The sequence below is a fragment of the Zalophus californianus genome, chromosome 10 (assembly GCF_009762305.2).
Source record: "Zalophus californianus isolate mZalCal1 chromosome 10, mZalCal1.pri.v2, whole genome shotgun sequence".
Lineage (NCBI taxonomy): Eukaryota > Metazoa > Chordata > Mammalia > Carnivora > Otariidae > Zalophus > Zalophus californianus.
In genome coordinates this window covers 34,236,297-34,254,741 of record NC_045604.1, presented here as the reverse complement: position 1 = coordinate 34,254,741, position 18,445 = coordinate 34,236,297, and the positions used below count along the sequence as shown (strand labels likewise).

Sequence of the window (18,445 nt, the reverse complement as noted above, 5' to 3'; positions counted from 1 at the left end):
GGGATAATTGGATCCAGGTGGTATGTTTGGTTGGATGTAAAGAGACTGTGGCATACGATGAATATTATTGGATAGGAAAAGTTTCTCCTTCTCTCCCTTTTTAAATGTTTTCTGTGTGGGCAGGATGTCTCAGCCCAAGCCCAGCTGAAAGCCCTTCAGAGACAAGTTGGTGGCACTCAATAGGCTTTCAACAGAGTTAACCATTTTCACGAACATGGCCAGCTCTCAAAAGGACTTGAGTGGCGGGCAGATAGAGACAGGAAGATTTGCTTCTGCCCCTGGTGAAGGCAAGAAGCAGCCTTGGGCCGGCCACCCCCAGAAACACATTCCCCTTAGCTGTACCCCCATTGCACCAGGCAAACAAATGAGAGAGGCCATTGACTCCCACCCCCCCCCTGCCATCCAGTGTTACCTCTTTTAGGGGCGGTGACAGAGTAACTGTGGGTAGGTGTAGGTGAGTCTGAACACACATCAGCCAGTCATCACTCCCTGGTCTAACTGTGCTCTCTTTCATCTCTCTGCCAGATCACCAGGGTCCCCGTAGAATCCTGTGAGCAGTACACGACCTGTGGGGAATGTCTGAGCTCGGGGGACCCTCACTGTGGCTGGTGTGCCCTGCACAATATGTAAGTTGGGGATCGTTCGGAAAACAGGCCTGGAATGCAGATGACCAGGTGCTTTCCTGGGACTGTTAATGAGGATGTGACCATGGTTTCCAGGGCAAGGGGAATTTCCAATAATTCTCATCTGGGTTGGAGAGCAGGAAGAGAGGCCATGGGTAGGCAGGGGTCCTTCTTCCCAGCGTCATGCCTTTGCCTCTCATTTCACTTCTAAATTCTGCCCTCCCGGCTGCTCCCGCGTCTGCACCTTGTCAACGCTGGCAAGGGTAGTGGTACCAGAAGAACTCACCAGGGAAACTATAGAATTCTCTAGGTTTCCTCAGAACCTCCTCAGTGCATCCTGCCACCAGCGTGCAGATGGTAGCGCACTGTTGGGGGCCGGGGTGGAGGGTGTGCATCTGGACTCCAGTGAGCTGCTGTGTGACCCTGGATGGTCCACTGACAACTCTGGGCCTCCACTTCCCCAGCGCTGAATAGGGCTAATGCCTACCTCGCAGGTACACTGTGAGGATTAAATGAAATAATAAATGCTTTGGAAATAAGGAAGCCCAGAATAGGCTATACAAATCAAAATAATTATTATGATCTCTGAACCTTTGGGAGGACACTTCTGGCCTCATTAATTCATGATTTTAAGAAGTCTGCATCTCATTCTAACTAGCCTCACACCCCTATTCAGATACATCCTGGCCATTGAATACCAGTTCAATAGAAATGCAAAATCACACTTAAACTTCCTAATTTGAAGGGCTGTGGAGGGAGAGAAGAGGGTGAAAACCCAAAGGCAGGACCTGGCTGGGAATTCTGTTCCCCAATGGAGTTGGAAGCTCCGTGGCTCAGTGCCAGCCAGCAGCGCATCTCCGTGAAATGTGCCGGGTTTGGGGTGGAGGCGGAGGGGGCAGGGGGCCAGAGTTCAGGGTCCTGCACAATAGCTCTTGGCTTCCGGCCTCTCCAGCAGGTGTTGCAAGGGCTAGGGAGGGAGGGAGGGAAGCAGGCGCCTCACAGATACAAAATCTGGACTGGATTTGAGCCCACAACTACTGGGTTCCCTGCTTGGGTTTGGAGGTAAGAGATTCTCCTCAAGTTTTGCCGAAAATGTTCCTGCCAGAACTGAGGCAATGAGTCGCCATTTCGGTCAGACAAGATGTGGATGCCCCAGGAATGGCAGAGGTGGCTAGCCATGTGTTTTCCCTCAGTGTGGCTGACGGGCCAGCCAGCTGAATCTCTCATCAGGAGGATTTCTTCCTCCCAGGACCCTGACTGCTGCCCCCACTCCATGCAAAGTGTCCCAGGCTACCTGCCCTCTCCCTGTGCAGTGCACATGCCCAGCCACACCACCCACTCCCTTGCTCCCTGCCCTGCCCTCCCAGCCTCTGAGCCAGTGGCTCTTCTCACAGGTGGAACACACCCCTTACAGATGGGGGATTGTCATTAATTCAACACCAAGGACAACCGTGTTCCCCAGCTTGTGCTTGAGCCTATCAATCTATCACGGTGCTCGGGTCTCCCGGTGGCCCCACACCACCCCTGTCATCCTCCTGTCTGGGTGGGCTGTGGCTTCTAGAATGACTGAGCCACATCAGGATAGTCTCCGATTTCCTCCGTCCTCTGAACTCCCTACCTGTGGCAGGGAATCCCTCCCACCTCTGGGGCACACCTCTCCTTCCAGCCACTCTGCCTGCCAAGAGCACTTGGGAATGAACTTTTTCCTCTTTCCACCCAGAGCTTTCTCCTCTTAGGTCCTTCTCGTGGTCAGCAGCCCTCCTGCCATGCCCTCGCACCTGCCACCAGGGGCCTGCCTCGGTAACAGGAAGGAGTTGACGCGCCCACTTGCAGTTCCCAGGCCCACACGCTGGACTGGAGGCAGGGGCCCAGGGAGATTGCTGAAGAGGCTCTGGGTCTGGGTGGATTTGAAACCTTCCTGTCTCTTCTGTTTGCCTCGTTCTTGCAAGTGTGTTAGTGTCTCCAAGGCTATTTATCTCTGTTAGGGCTGTTGCCATAAATAGTATGATAAAAAAGAGCCATTTCAGCGAGTCAATGAGATAAAGGCTCCAGTCAAGAGCTCACTTTAGAGCTATCTTAAGGATTCACTTAAACCTCAATAATTCTTTTCTTTGACAGCATTCATATTTAGATCCATTATGTGCCTGGAAAGGAAGAGGGGAGGGGCGGGGGGACTTTGGGTGGGAATCACTGCCTGATTGTGGCATCATTTGGTATGTCAGGGGCTCGTTGGTCTGGAGAAGCACCAGCCCTGGAGTGTGTTCCCATGTGACATAGGTGGTGACCAGATGCTCTTGCCCGCAGGCGTCACCATGCCCACCTGCCGCCCTGGGCAGAGATGAAGCTGTCGGGAGAGACGGCCACTCGGCTTTCCGATGGAGGCAGGCCTGGCTGCCCCTCCTGGGCTGCCTCTCTGTCTCCAGGCATTATTTCACACCACAAATATTTATTTAAAATATAGCATGTGACAGGGAGAATATCTCAATGAATAAAACATGGCCCCTGCCTTCAGAGAGCCATTAGTCCAGCCATGAGATCACATGCATGCTCTCCCACCCGGTGAAGACCTGTCCCGCGTTTGACATCTTTTTGGAGTAGAGTAATAACATTAGTAGTCATCATCGTTAATATTATTATTATAAGGGCTAAAAAGCCATTTTCTTTTTTTTTTAAAAGAGTTAATTATTTGAGAGAGAGCGTGAGAGTGAGGGAGTGGGGCGGGGGGGGGGGGCAAAGGGAGAAAGAGAGAATCTCAAGCAGACTCCCCGCTGAGCACGGAGCCCCACCCAGGGCTCCATCCCAGGACCTTAAGATCATGACCTGAGCCAAAATCAAGAGTCGGAGGTTCTTTTTTTTTTTTTTAAAGATTTTATTTATTTATTCATGAGAGACAGAGGGGGAAAGAGAGAGAGAGAGAGAGGCAGAGGGAGAAGCAGGCTCCCAAGGAGCAGGGAGCCCGATGCGGGACTCGATCCTAGGACCCCGGGATCATGACCTGAGCGGAAGGCAGACGCTTAACCATCTGAGCCACCCAGGCGCCCCCCTTTTTTTTAAGATTTTATTTATTTATTTGAAAGAGAGAGACAGAGATAGCGACAGAGAGCGAGAGCGAGGAGGAGAGGGAGAAGCAGGCTCCCGGCTGAGCCCGGAGCCCGACGCGGGGCTCGATCCCAGGACTCTGCGATCATGACCTGAGCCGAAGGCAGACGCTTAACCGACTGAGCCATCCAGGCACCCCCAGGAGCTATTCTTTATGTCTAAACTGTACCTCTCGTATTGGGGGTTAATCCAACTTCCTCTTAGTCTGTGTTTACCTGTGATCAGGACCATCTGGGAGTCACCCAGGCCCTCTGGGGTAAGTGAAAAGTGTAATGAGAAGACAAGCCAAGAGCCCCAGAGCAGCAAACCCCTCTTAACCCCCCACCTTCAGGGGACAGTGGAGCCAAACAGTTGGGTGTCAGAGGCCTGACCTCTTGTGCATCTGTGTCTGTGGCAGGTGCTCCCGCAGGGACAAGTGCCAGAGGGCCTGGGAACCTAACCGATTTGCGGCCAGCATCAGCCAGTGCATGAGCCTCGAGGTGCATCCCAGCAGCATCTCAGTGTCTGAACACAGCCGGCGGGTAAGAAACGTATCCCAGGGGCTGGTGGGGGAGCACAGAGCACACACACGTGGTGTGCATGTGTTCCTTCAACACTTGCTCGTGTATCTGTCACTAGATCACACTTTAAATGCTCCAAGGAAACTGTGTTTATATAAAACCTATGGTAGCTCCTATTGTAAAGGGCACAGTCATTCTCTGTATTCCCTGCAAACTCATTACCCATTGATCTGTTTTGTAAATCTAGATTCTGCATTTAGTAACAAGCATCTACAACATAGTGCAATCCGATACTAAATTAACACATTGTTTGTTATATGCTCTATTTACATTCCTCCATTCATGTGGTTTTTCACAGAGACCTTAGAGTTGCCTTTGTGTGTGTGTGTGTGTGTGTGTGTGTGTGTGTGTGTGTGAGAGAGAGAGAGAGAGAGAGAAAGAGAGAGGAGAGACAGACAGAGACAAAGAGACTGAGGCTTAAGTCACAGTTGGTATGTACTTAAAGAGAATATTAAAGAGAATAAAACAGCCCTTAACCACCTGTCGAGGTACAACCCCAAATATTTCATGTCCTTAGGCCCTGCACGATTATTTCATTCTGAAGGTTTTATGAGTGTTTACGGATGTTAATTAGTTAATGAACCTTCCAAGATTTCTGTTCATTCATCCCCACCAGGAGGTTTTGGCTCCCATGGAGCCGAGGGAACAAATAGGGGAGTTTGTACCTAAGTCTCTTGGCCCCATGGAAACGAAACTGGGGCAGGGATTCAGCAGCAAGCAAATGTTTGGAGAGGCTAGGTGACACTCATTGTGAGTGAGAAACCTCTGCAAATAAATACAGCCAGGTGTTGGTAGGAAGACAATGGGAGACCTACCTACACTGTGGCTCCCAACTTGAAGGCTCTGGGGAGGGGCAGGTATTGTTGCCATGAACCCTTATGGTCACCCCCTGTTGCTAGAGGAAGCCAGGGGCATTTTTTACCTATTGTGTCAAATATCGCTTAGATGTTCTATTGTGGTCATTGCGAACAAACTCATTTCTGGCCGTCAGTGGTATTTTTACCATTCAAAGGACGGTATGCAAACTTGAAAAAGCCAGAAAGTGCTGGCCTAGATCATTGGAATCCATAGGCAGCAGCAGATATCATCCGGGCCGTTGGTGTCCATGTTCTTTGCTTTCTCTGGTCCCCACAGCTCCTTGTGAAGCCACTGCCCTACTGGAGGGGGGCTGTCAGCAAGCAGGGCACCTGGGGTTGGGAGGACAGAGGGGCAGAAACCCTAGGACACTTGCCATCCTGATAAGCAGCGCCTGAATCATAGCCAGGCTGAGGAGCTAGCTGTCTCCCACCAACCTGGTAAACCTCGAGATTGGTAAGCCAGTGTTAAGGCTTGTTTGCAAAGGGCTCAGCTCGTGATTTGCTTTCCAGGGTCATGGTTTCATGTCAAAATGATGAGGTCTGAGGTGGATTTTGGTACCTTTCCCTCTAGGTCCCCTCACCCAGTCCTTTCTGATGCTGGCCAAGACTGAAAAATAAATGCACAGTGATATTAAGAAAGACCCACTGACTCTGCACTCTTATAATTGTTCTGTGTCAAAGCCAGAGGATCACTAGACCAATGTCCTTCCTTAGAGATGAGCTCAGGGGACATTAGTCCACAAGCAGGCCACAGCAGGGCCAGGCCTGGAGCTCTGGTCTCCGGAGCCCTTAGGATTCTTCCTATGGCATCGTTTTTTGCTCCTGAGCCTCTTTGCTCCTCCCACAGCTCAGCCTGGTTGTGAGTGATGCTCCTGACCTGTCTGTGGGCATCTCCTGTGCCTTTGGGAACCTGACCGAGGTAGAGGGACAGGTGTCTGGGAGCCAGGTCATCTGCATCTCACCAGGGCCCAAGGATGTCCCTGTCATCCCTCTTGATCAAGGTAAGAAGTGAGCGCCATGAAAGTCACATGCCAGGGGCTGCCCTACCAGAATGGTCAAGAGTAGAGTACACAGTGGAAGGGGTAGCAAGTGGAGGGCGCGGGGGATGTGGTGGCGAGTACCAGCACCAAAGTTGCCTGCCTGAGCCTTCATATCGCAGATGCTAAACATGGGCTTATATAACTTGTTTGAGTTTGAAAGCTCATTGTCATAAAGAAGGAAATCCCTTGCTCCAACTTGGGTTAAGTCTTCACCATGTGCAGAGAGTTTTTCCAGACTTCCCTTCCCTTCAAGGAATGTCAGTGGCTCCAGCCAGTGATTTTCAGCGGTCTCTCCATGGAACTGGGGGTTTGAGGGGTTCTGGCCTGGTATTTCTGAAAGCCTTTCAGTAGCTGAACATGCCTGACCAAAGCAGGGGTTTCTGTGGGATGTGATTCATGCAGTTTCCCCTAAGAGGGGGTGTGCGGGTGGCTGGGTCCCAGTGACGGGTGTCTCAACGGGACCAAAGGGACCCTCAGGCAGTTTTCATCTACCGTCTGTGCCCCAAGAGAGCCCTGGAGTGGCTTCATGGATTACCCTCAGATTCTCCACTGGGCCCCCAGGTTGTTACCCTCTCCTTTTTTCCCCCAGACTGGTTTGGGCTAGAGCTGCAGCTGAGATCCAAGGAGACTGGGAAGATATTTGTCAGCACCGAGTTCAAGTTCTACAACTGTAGTGCCCACCAACTGTAAGCATTCTGGGGCCTGGATACGGGTGTGGGGCGTTCTCTAAGCTCCAGTCATGTTGGTTTCACCTCTCAGTCTCCCCAAGGGACCTGGCACACTGTCTGGGACAGCGTGAGCTCTCCATAAATGTTCCTTTTCAGTTCTGTTCAGTTTATTCAGTTGTATTAAACAGAATGGCATTCACTGTCCACAGCCTCTGATCTCATCCAGACTCCCTTGCCTGACCCCTCTACAACCCTACCCCCAGTTCTCAAGCTAAGATGGTAAAAAGAAAGTTTGACATGAAGATGAAGGTCGTGGTCCAAGGACAATAAGAAAAGTTCTCCATTTTAGACCAGTTGGTGGTGGCTTTGAACGTAGAGATTGACAGTGAATAGAGTTTAGACACATCCTCCATGACCAAGTGGAGAGGGACACAGAGGTAAAGGCAGCTGTGCACACAGCAGCCCCCAGGGGAGGACATGATCTAAGGGCCCCGGGCTGGGAGGGGGAGAGGGGACTTTCACGCCACTGTGACCCAGACCCAGCCTTTGACTTTTTAAAAGAGGAGGGGGAAACCAGCAGCCTCTAGAGGGGCCTGAGTAGAGCCCAGCTGACCTCACCAGCCATCTCCAGCAGTGGGACACTTACCACTGGTGCCCACAAGCTAAGAACTTCTACAGCTGGGCAGGAAGAGAGACCCGTATTTAGTTTTTATCTTCACTGGAAGAGAAACTGAGACTCCTTCCATACAAACTGAGAACTCTATACCACCTGGTTTAGAAAGAGGGAACTAGGTCTCTATAATAGGGCCACATAAAGGCCACTGGCCCAGTGCCCATGAACATTCCCCAAGGAGAGAGATCAAGCAACAACTCCACACCAGAGGGAGCAATCTCTGGGGATAGTCTATGGACCCATCCTTCCCATTTCCTAAGACAGGAATACTCTGAGGTCTACATGACTCCAAGGCATCATGTCTGTAGGGTCCAGGCTATGGACAAGAGGGGCTCAGCAATCCACATGGGGAGAGGTCTGTTTGCAGCTATCCCTGAAAGGAATCTTTAGCCATTAAAAGAGACACGTGAGTCAGTCCTTCCGAGCCTCACCTCCTCTGATCTTGATTTTTATGACAGGAATCAGCTGCTGGGACTCTAGGATCTCCAAAGTAGTTAAGAAAGGAGACACAGTTGAGCCCCATTGGGATAAGTCAATAGATGTGCTGAGAAAGACAGGACAAGTAGTAAAAATGGCCTGGGGTGGGGGCAGGGCAGTAAGTGCAGAAGCTGAAATAAAATTGCCCACTAACCATGGCTTCCCACTCCCAGCTAACCCTGTTGGGGAAAATGCAAGCATCTTGGAGAAAGAAACTCCCAACCTCCTTCTAAACTCCAACACAGTGGTGATGGAATTCATTGTTTGTGAGAGCATCCTCATCTCCATGGCAGTTCGGTGTGATGTCACCACTTTGCATTGCTATGGCAACAGAAATGCAGTCACAGGCAGCAAGTTTTAACCAAAAAAAAAAAAAAAAAAAGGCAGGTCTGCTTGACAGCAAAGATTCCATTTTATTGCTAAACACTGTCTTACCCTTACTCCACTCCTGGCATCCATAGCAAAAAGTCACAGAATCAAGTTCAGTCCGCTGCTTTTAATATGGTAAACTGAGGCCCACAAGGGTTAAGTGCTGCAGTGAAGGTCACAAAATTAGCCAGTGGAAAAGCCAGGCTTAGAACCCCATCTCATCATTCTTGGTCCATTTTCATTATTTACTTGCTGAATCATAAGATATTAGCAAGAACCAGTCAGTCTGGCCTAAGCTCAGAAATACAATCACTTTGGGCATATCCGGAAGGGGATAAGATTGATCAGCATGGGGAAGATGAGGTGTAGATGTGCTAATGCACCCAAAACAGGGTGGCAAATTAGCCAGTCACCCCCTGGATGGAGACCCATCCACCTAAATGTAAAGGGAATGCCCACCAGATGGCGCCAGATCGCAGAGCCGGATGTGTCCCTTCCAGGTTGGTCTAGTTGTCAAAGGCTAGATTAGGGGAGCTGGCAAGGAGCAGGAAGACCAACCCCACCTACAAAACCCAACTCCATTTTAATGGTCTGGTCACACACAGCCCCCAGGTAAAACTAGAGGGAGAGAAGCGCTTACCCTGGCAAGAAATGCGCGAGCCACACACATACTACTGCCTATGCCTGGCTACTTGGAGAGTGAGACAAAATTGCCATTTAATATTGTTAACTCCCCCAAAGCCCAGAGACACAGGTGATTGAACTAGTCGTTGAGGCTCAAATGTGACATTCACATTTAACATTGTACCTTTCAAAACCATTTCCTACACATTATCTTGTTTGATGCTCAACAGCCCTGTGGAGCAGACGGGAAAGTTTTACTACAGACAGATGAAGAACTTCCAATGCAGAAAGTGAAGTGACTTACTCAAGGTGACCCAAGTGACAGTGGCAAGCCTGGAATCCTATCTGCCCAATTTCTATCCCCATGCTTTTCTGTCTTATGTCTTCCAAGCTATTCTCTTATAAGTGGTGGAATGCTGGTAAATATTTAACTACCAGCAATCAAGAAAAAAAACCTAGTATGTAGCATTTGCCAATTTCTATGGTGTCAATACTCTGTCCATGGCTGATTTCAAGCTATAAACACGATGCCAACCACTTGGAAAATTGCTGGAAAGGTAAATAATCAGCTCTTCTGAGCTGATGCAGGCCAGCTCTAGAACACCACTGCTCTATGTTACATTATTTCTACTTTGGACTCTTTTTTTTTTTTTTTTTTCAATTTTCTGGTCCTAAGAACATCTTTTAAAGGAGAATCCACAGTTCTCATGCTGGGGGATGCCCCACGAATCAGCCCTCCTGAGAGAGAGACTAGGGTAACCTACTTCCATCATGACATATGGGCTACCTGGCACCCTTACCTTCCTTGTTTGCTCCCTTCTCTTTGCCTCTTACTATCTCCATCCCTGCAGGTGCCTGTCTTGTGTCAACAGCGCCTTCCGCTGCCATTGGTGCAAATACCGGAACCTCTGCACTCACGACCCCACCACTTGCTCCTTCCAAGAGGGCCGGATCAATATTTCAGAGGTAAGCAAGGCTCACCTTGGCATGGTGGTGTTTCCCAGTGAGTCTGAGTGGCCCTCCCTTCTCAGATGGGCAGTCCAGTGGCTTGGCCATCTCCTTGCCCTGACCCATCTTGGTCTTCTTCCCGGAGATTCTATATGTTAGTAAGCCCCATTATTATAAAACGCAAAAAAAAAAGTGGCAGAAAATACCCCAGAGGCAGAGAAATGTGCTGTCTCTTCTAGACTCTTAAGACTCTCTACATTCAAAGGCTTGAGGGGAACTGAGGGTTGAGACTAAAAGCTGAGGACATAGCCAATCAACCAGACTCCATTGTCTAGAAGAGGGCAGTGAATGACATTGATTCTTTGAGTCTAAGCCCTTTGCTTGGCTGCAGACACAGTCTGATTCAACAGAACATTCACTCTCAACCATTCTTTCATGACAACCTCTCTTCCAACTCCAAGTTTCAATGATTCTTTGACTCTGATGTATGACTGGGTGGGTGGCCTTCCAGAAAGAGAAGGAAATTCAGCTGGTGAAAAGAACCAGGCCTTGCTAAAAGCCCCAGCTTATTATACAGTCAGTGTTCCATCCCCAAGGCCTGACCCACCTTTGTTATCAACACCGTGAAATATCAAATTGCTTGTCTTTCCAAGGAATATCACATCCAATGACTATCTACTGATGTTGACTTTCGTACACATTCACAGTATGCCTTAGGAAAATGAAGCCTGCTTGGTCAATTTCCCTTTCTCGTGTTTAATGTTTTTCACACTGCAGCATGGCCAGTAGGTTGGGTTTGAACGACTGTAGAGGCCTATGTAGTCATACAAGTTGCACATGTGTGTATACACATGTTCCCCTCTTCTTCCACCTTTTAGAAAATCGGCAAATGTAAATAAGCGACAGCATAGCATGTGCATATTTTACTATACTCTTTCCATACACCTGTTGCCATTGCAGTAGACTAGAAGCTTCTTGAAGGCAAGGGCTACATCTTATCTTTAAATCCTCAGTGTCTTCTTCAGTGACTGTTTGCAGAATGCATGCATGAAAGAAGGAAGGAATGGCCACTTTACCCAAATGCCATTGATAGGAAGGGTTCCTTGGATACATTTGTCCATGATTTCAAGAAATAGAGTCTTATGGGAAGAAAAGAAGAAATAGAGTCTTCTGTGTCTCCTAATCTTGATAGAAATGCTAGTTGTTTCCATGAATAAACATAAGAAAGTAGACCTTGATATACATATTTCAAATCATCATGATGCATACTTTAAATACCTTACAATTTCATTTGTCAATTATACCTCAAAAGGTAAAAAAAAAAAAATTAAATAAGAATATAGTAGGCCTTGAACTGTTTCTCAAACACACACCCATGGCCTTGAATTATTCTGAGTTTCTGAAATAATACATGTTACATTCAGCCAGAAAAATGTAAAAATGGGCCCGTCTTGAAAGAGAGAAACATAGTTGGTACCCACGGGTGGTATTTAAGACAGGCCGTCTGCAGGTGCCCCAGCGTGATGGACACAGTTATCTAGTGCCCTGAAAACCTTTCAGAAAAAGATTTCCCTCCAGCCAGTTGGTGTGCTTTGATGTAGCTGGCCTGAAAGATCTACCCTGGTCTTAGTGGACACTGCAAATTAATCCCAGCTCTGGGATTGTGCAAGAGTATGGAACTGCTTTCAGGCCAGTCTTCTTACTCAGAGGATAGGACCCAAGGGCTGCGGGTATGGAGTGGAGGGTGGTTAACCCAGCTGGGGAGTTGACGGAAGAATGGCGAAGGGAGGCAAGGCGAACCAGGAACAGCAGAAGCCACAGACGGGGCTGCTCAGAGGCAAAGGCCTGGCCGTGAAAAGATGGTGATAAAGGGTCTCAGAAACTGACCTTCACATGGGTCACTTCTAAACTTCTAAGTTCCTTAATAAAATAAAGCGAGGCTGACCACAAAATGCAGAGAGAGAGAGAGAGAGAGAGAGAGAGAGAGAGAGAGAGAAGTGCAGATCTAGACGAGAACGTTTTCTCCTAGGGGCTCCCCCTTGGGCAGAGAGAAACCCAAAGCCAAGCCTGAAAGGGGCCTGCAGCTGGAGCGAGGGCAGGAGGAGTGGCACACAGAGCAAGACAAATAAACTCTGCCGGGGTGTGGAGGCCAGAAGGCTAATTGGAAACATACCGGCCTCCCTTCGTGCCCTTTAGAAGTCACTAGAACACGGTTCCCTCTCAGCCACGGGGGAGAGACCGAAATGTTCCAGAGAGCTGGGCCTAAGAGAAGCTGTTGCCACCCGGCCACTCGGATTGAGTGAATATCGCAGGAGGCCTGGGGGGGAAACCCCAAAGTCTTCTCACCCCCTATTAGTTTCACTTTCTTTCCTGAATGTCTGTTGCTTGGGACGGAGAGTTACCCTTCGTCCCCGCTCACGTTCCTGCTTCTCCTGAGTGGGACTGGGCCGGACTGCCATTCTCCTACTGCTGATAATATCAGCACAGGCCCCTGACGCGGGCCTGGGGCTTGGCTCTCTGGAGGTCGGGGGTGGAAGTCCGGTCTGTGTCTGGCTCCTGACTTCGCCCAGGAAAGAAAATCGATTCAGGTTCCCAGCAAGCTTGTGAGGGCCACTTCCTCAGCTGCCTTAAATACTGCCAGGGCTCTTGGCCACAGCCATTCGCTCATCCCTTCCCAGCAAATAGCTCCCAGGCCCTGCTCTTTTCCATCCAAAGCTCTGCTTCTGGGGAGCCCATTCCTGAAAATGTGGGCAACAGCAGAAGCACACATGTCCACCTTGGGTGAGGTGTTCTTTACTGTATTAGGAGTCTGATCTGATGTCTTTAGGTTTTTCTGGGGTTTGGAAATCCCTTAGGTACCTCTTTGGGGGTCCTAGAATATCTCTTTCATACATCCAGTAAGGGCCCCCTAACTCTGAATCAAAATTTTATGTCCATTTCCTTGAAACAATACATAACTGATTAGCTCCATTGATGTATACGGAACATGACTGTAGCACGCGTTTGTAATTCTCTCAAATGTGCCAAGAGTTCTCAAAGCATGTATGTCAGGGTAGGGGGACCAGTAACATCAGCATCACCTGGGTACTTGTTAAAAATTCAAAGTCTTGGAGTACGTGGGTGGCTCAGTCAGTTAAGTGGCTGCCTTCAGCTCAGGTCATCATCCCAGGGTCCTGGGATCGAGCCCCCCCATCGGGCTCTCTGCTCAGCGGGGAGTCTGCTTCTCCCCCTCCCTCTGCCTCTGTGATCTCTCTCTCTCGCAAATACATAAAATCTTTAAAAAATTTTTCAAATTCTTGGGCCCCATCGCAAATGAGTCTAAAGATTCAGAGTCACGGACATGTGGCATCTCAACTGATTCTCGAAACAGACCTGCAGTTCCACATAATTCATATTTGACACATGTAGTAACCAAGATGCTAAAAATTTAGGTTTTTTGCCCAAGGCTACAGAGAACTCCGGCATCCAAAAGAGCTGAGTACAGTATGCTTTCTGCAGAAAATCAGAGCCAGTTAGCTTGCTTGTCTCCATGGCCACAGCCACACTTGCCGGCCGGATTCCAATTTGGCTTTATGCTCTTTGGTTGTGAGGGTTTGGGGTATGCAGGGACTGGTACAAATCCATCTCCCCAGATGGGGAGGCTCCCATGGAATCTGGGTCAGGAGTCCCCACGTACAGATACACGGCCAGCCAGCACATGAGGTAAATCTGCCTACTTCTTTCCAGAGGTCTGATGGACCAAGTCCACACTTAAGCTTGACAAGAAAGTACCTAATTCAAAATAAAAATATTGGTAGTGAACATTTCTTGAGTGCTTATTGTATATGCAACATTTTCTATAGACATAAAATCTCTATAAAATGGGTTCTATTACAGATGAGTAAACAGAGGTTTAGGTAAGTTAAGCAATTTTCCTAAGACCATCAGATACATGCAGAAAGCATGACTCAGAGTAAAACGTTCCCCAGGCTGACTATGAGGAAGTCGACATCCTCTGATCCTGCGTCGTCGTGCCCCCCCACGGACACACCCACATGCACACACAAGAAATACAGTCATATTCATGTTGTTAATCCAGTCTATTGCCACTTACAACATACTTTCGTAGGCCTCTTTTAAGCCATCTAGGCCTGTCAGGTATTTCTGGCCCCATTTTATAGATGAGGAAACTGAACTTCAACTGAACCATCTCTTGAGCTCTTTTAGGGTTATGAGCCAAACCTTTCCACCGTGCAGAGCACAGCCAATCTCTGATGGGGCCCCCCAAATCTCTGCCTCCTTGGGCCAGATCAAGCTGTGACATGGTGTTAGCAAGCAGACGTGCACGGGAGTATGTATGGCTTTCAGCTCTAAAAGCTCATCTCCTTCCATGGCTAAAGCAGGCCTAGTGAGATGTAGATACATAAATATCTTCTTTACGTCCTGTCCCAGGGGAAAGATAGAACCAAATAAATCCGATTAACTTCCCAGGATACTGGCTGCTTTCTCTCTTTGAAGTCCAGCGGGTGAAGAGAATGCCATTTCCACACGGGAGAAGTCGTTTCCGAGGGCCGAAGGGTCCCCCGAGCTGAGAAGCACAGCCAAGCAGAGTGGGTGATGTGGCCGCGAGCCACGCGGGGCTCCCACGCCAGAGTCCTGCCCTCCCCGGAGCCGTGGCTCTTCCTCCCCAGACTACCCCCGTCCTCAGGATATTCTGAAATAGGACATCTGTTCATCTTGACAGAAACTCAGATTGCTGCCAAGGAGGTGATCCTGCTGCCAAGTTGGCCTAGAGACAGAGAGAGGAGTAAGATGACCTAAAGACAGTGGAGACCAGCAATAGCGATGGGCATTTTAACACTGACAACCGTCTTAACATTCTGCAGGAAAAGCATAGCGTGATCATTTGTGTTCTTATTCTTAGGACAACAACTGTGTGTGTGTGTGTGTGTGTGTGTGTGTGTGTGCGCGCGCGCGCGCGTGCGCTCAAAGAAACAATTGGATTGTAAGTGGCCTCATGGTATCTGATGAAACCCAACGCCTTCCTCAAGGCCCCGAGGCATTGAAGTTCCCACAACTTGGCAGTTTTCTGGGCTTCTGGCTTTCCTGCATCTGCCCTCAGCCTTCACTACTGCCATTGCTACCCAGGATTCGCTGCTCCCTCATCAACATATTCACCTGAGCCACTCACAACTCAAGCGTTCTGTATCTTCCCCTGCTTCCCAAGAAGACAGGACACCTGCCCCCCAACCCCTTCTTTCCTCTACCCTAGAGAATAAAAGAAAGAATCCTACTCCGTGTGGCCTGAAATAGCAAAAAACAAAACAAAACCAAAAAAAAAAAAAAGGAAGAAAAACAAAAACAAAGGATAAGACATCTGTTTCTACTGAGGCAATCTTAGAACCTGTTTCGGCATTTGGGAAGCTCCTAATCATTGTCTTTAAATTTAGTCCCAGAAAGTCCGAAACAGCAGATCATGGACCCTTTTCTAAAATTTTAGAATCCCTTCAAAAAAGAAAAAAAATAAAACTCCTAAGGAGTACTCATAAAGTGTCTTCTTACGATTCTCTAACCTCCAGGTTGGATCAGACTTAACCCAGACAAAAAGATGAGGATGTGCACACATGTGTGTATTATATGTAAATAAACATGCGATACAATAAGTACGTATATAAATATATTTGTTATATATGTAAATTTGTCAAAGTTAAAAGGATCCTACAATCTTGTTTACTAACGCAAGACATCATACTTCCAGAAACACATCTTTAAGACGGTGCTGCTAAAATTTGAATTTGTTCTCTGAGCTCATTAGAGATGAAAAACAACAAGTCATCACTTACAATGTATCAACTAGTTCTGTGTCTGAAAATTTATTCTCTCTGTCTCAGACACACACACACACACACACACACACACACACGCACACACACACACACACACCCTCCTTATAATTCAGCTTTATTTCTAGTCTAAATTAAAATTTTAATTTATTAGACACTAGGGGGATTTTTTAGCTGCCGACAGGAAGTAGTATCTCCTTTTCCAGAGGATACCTGGGTTTCCCTAAAGTGGTGTTCATTTTTTTTCTTGGCTATAAATATATGAAAGACTGTCAAGCGTGCCCTCAGGGCATGAAAGGAAAAGTGCAGTAAAGAGCGCGTTTATGAGTTGGCAGCTTGAGTGACTAGCTTCTAAACAGGGACCCATCTGCTCCGGGGTTGCCTTATGATCCTGTCTCTTTTAGAGACCTTGTCTGCTAGGCGTCCTCACATGCAGTTGCCCTACAGGTGACAGAGGGCACCAGTGACCCCAGGAAGTTCATCCAGGTCCTGCTCGATAAGATTCTGTGGAAAATTTCCCCAGCGTTTCATAAATTCTCAGGATTCCTTACTAGATTTGGACAGGCCTACTTAGTAATCATGTGACTCCAGAAGCAGTGACCATTTCCAACCCCAGCTTTGGAATCAAACTGCTTCTCAAGTCTCTTGGTGTCCGGAAGGCAGGGCTCTCCCCTCAACTCTGAAGAATGTAGGAAGCCGGAGGTGGAGAGAAAGTTTGCAATCTTTTCATCTGTCGCTTCATTTTCTCATTTTCTGTTTACCCGCCCACGAGCAATGACCAAGTGTCCAAGACATGTCAGGAACTGGGATAAAGACAGGATACTGAGGTGGATGAGATGCAGCCTGATCCTCCAGGCTCACACACCAGTGAGGACAATGAGTCAACAGGCAATTGCAATTCTGAGGGCTAAACGCGATCATGGGAGAACATCCATAACCCATCCTGAAGGCCAGGGCAGGGAAAGGGTCAGTGACGGCTTTCCAGAAAAGGAGCTGCAGAGCTGAATTTGAAGGCTAATTACGAGGCATTCAGCTACGGAGGGGCTAAGGCAGGGGCTAGGAAGTCGAAGGGGGCAGGGCTTGGCAGTGAGTGTTTCTGGTAGAGAGAAAGGCATCTTCAAAGGACCAGAGGCCCATGAGTCAGGAACAACCCCCCCCCCCCCCCCGCCCCAGAATTCACCTGAAGTCCCAGATGGCTGGAGCAGGATGCATGAGAGCCTCGGGGGAAGAAGGATGCATGAGCGCCCCCGGAGAAGAAGGAGGCAGAGGCCAGGTGGTGAGGGCTTGTAGCTGAGGCCCAGAGGAGAGAAGAGACTTCCTCAGCCTTCCACTGGGGTCCCCTAGGTCTCCTCCCAATTCTGAGGCTGTCCATTGCTCGACACTGCCTGTGTCATGAGCGGCTTCTTAGCAGGGAGCATCTTTAGCCCTGGGATGGGGACAGTTTTCCTTGTTCAAGACTGTCCCACAGCTCACAGGCAGTTCAGCAGCTCCGGCCCCAATGCCAGTAGCACCCCTCAGCAGGATAGCTACATCAAGCCCCAAATGCTCCCAAATGCTCCCTCTGAGAACCACTGCAGAGGGGAAGGGGATGCCAAGCCAGGCGCCTCCCTCAAGAATTTCCGCAGTGGGTCCCTGGGAGACAGGAAATGATCACATGCAGAGATGGCTGGCCCTTACCATCCTCACTGACAGAGGCTGCTGGGCTCTGTCTTTCCCACGAGGGAGAGAGCGGGCCAGGGATCAGAGCTTCAGGAAGGTGGCAACCTGACCTTCGGGAGAGAAGCAACATCTAGGAAGAGAACTCGGGAAGATCAGTCTGGCTCTCTCCCTTCCTTGGGCTCTCATGGCCCTTCCCACAGCCCTTCCCCACCAAGACTTTCTTTTTTTCAGTTTTGTTTTCCGAAGCAACTTGGCATTCATGCAGGGCCTGGTAATGAAATGAGATAAAAAGCCAAAGCAAGTGTTTAGAGCATTGCCGGGAGGGCTGATCCCCCTTCTGGAAAGGCCAACTCAGCCGGAGAGGAGAAGCTGAAGCTGTCGATAACAGAGTGCCTCCGGCCGGACCATGCAAAGAAGACAGGAGCTGGGGAGGGGGTGAAACTGAGAGGTGGGCGTTCCAGGCTAGGGAGAGGGACACACAGGGGCCTCTTTTATCTATGTGGCAGGAGATAAAATCCACAGCCTGACACACCGGCGCTTTGAAATTAATTCCTAAGTTGTAACATGCACACCAGATCGGGGACAACGTGTGGGCTGGGGATGACAATATCAAAGCCCCAGGAGCTAAGAGATAGATTTCATTTCCCCTGCCGACTCCCCCGTGCCCCTTAAACAAGGTACATCCTTCTCGTGGGCAGCCCACCCGGGTGCAAGAGGGTCTGGCCGGGCCCCCGGGTCCGGCCCCCTGCCCCGGTTGAGATGCAGAGGAAGGTGTGAGTCGGGACAGATGGCGTCTCTCTGCTTGCTCCCGCAGGACTGTCCCCAGCTGGTGCCCACAGAGGAAATTCTGATACCAGTTGGAGAGGTTAAGCCAATCACTCTGAAGGCTCGGAACCTGCCCCAGCCCCAGTCGGGCCAGCGAGGCTATGAGTGCGTCCTCAGCATCCAGGGGGCAGTCCACCGCGTGCCCGCCCTGCGCTTCAACAGCTCCAGCGTCCAGTGCCAGAACAGCTCGGTAAGAGGGCT

At 49.3% G+C, this 18,445-nt stretch overlaps 1 protein-coding gene across 9 annotated transcripts in view; it reads left to right on the top strand.

Moving 5' to 3' along the window:
* PLXNA2 (plexin A2) overlaps nt 1–18,445 on the top strand; it is a 205,508-nt gene that overhangs the window by 131,447 nt on the left and 55,616 nt on the right. For 6 of the 9 annotated variants that reach the window (XM_035722087.1, XM_035722088.1, XM_027610550.2 and 3 more), the window contains exons 5-10: nt 526–626; nt 4,120–4,243; nt 5,987–6,140; nt 6,769–6,865; nt 9,842–9,956; nt 18,234–18,434. In XM_035722087.1, coding sequence (XP_035577980.1) covers nt 526–626; nt 4,120–4,243; nt 5,987–6,140; nt 6,769–6,865; nt 9,842–9,956; nt 18,234–18,434 — 792 coding nt within the window. Of the gene's footprint in view, nt 1–525; nt 627–4,119; nt 4,244–5,986; nt 6,141–6,768; nt 6,866–9,220; nt 9,300–9,841; nt 9,957–14,408; nt 14,638–14,661; nt 15,534–18,233; nt 18,435–18,445 lie in introns of those variants that run through there. The other 3 variants (XM_027610554.2, XM_027610553.2, XM_027610556.2) reach the window with 3 other exon arrangements.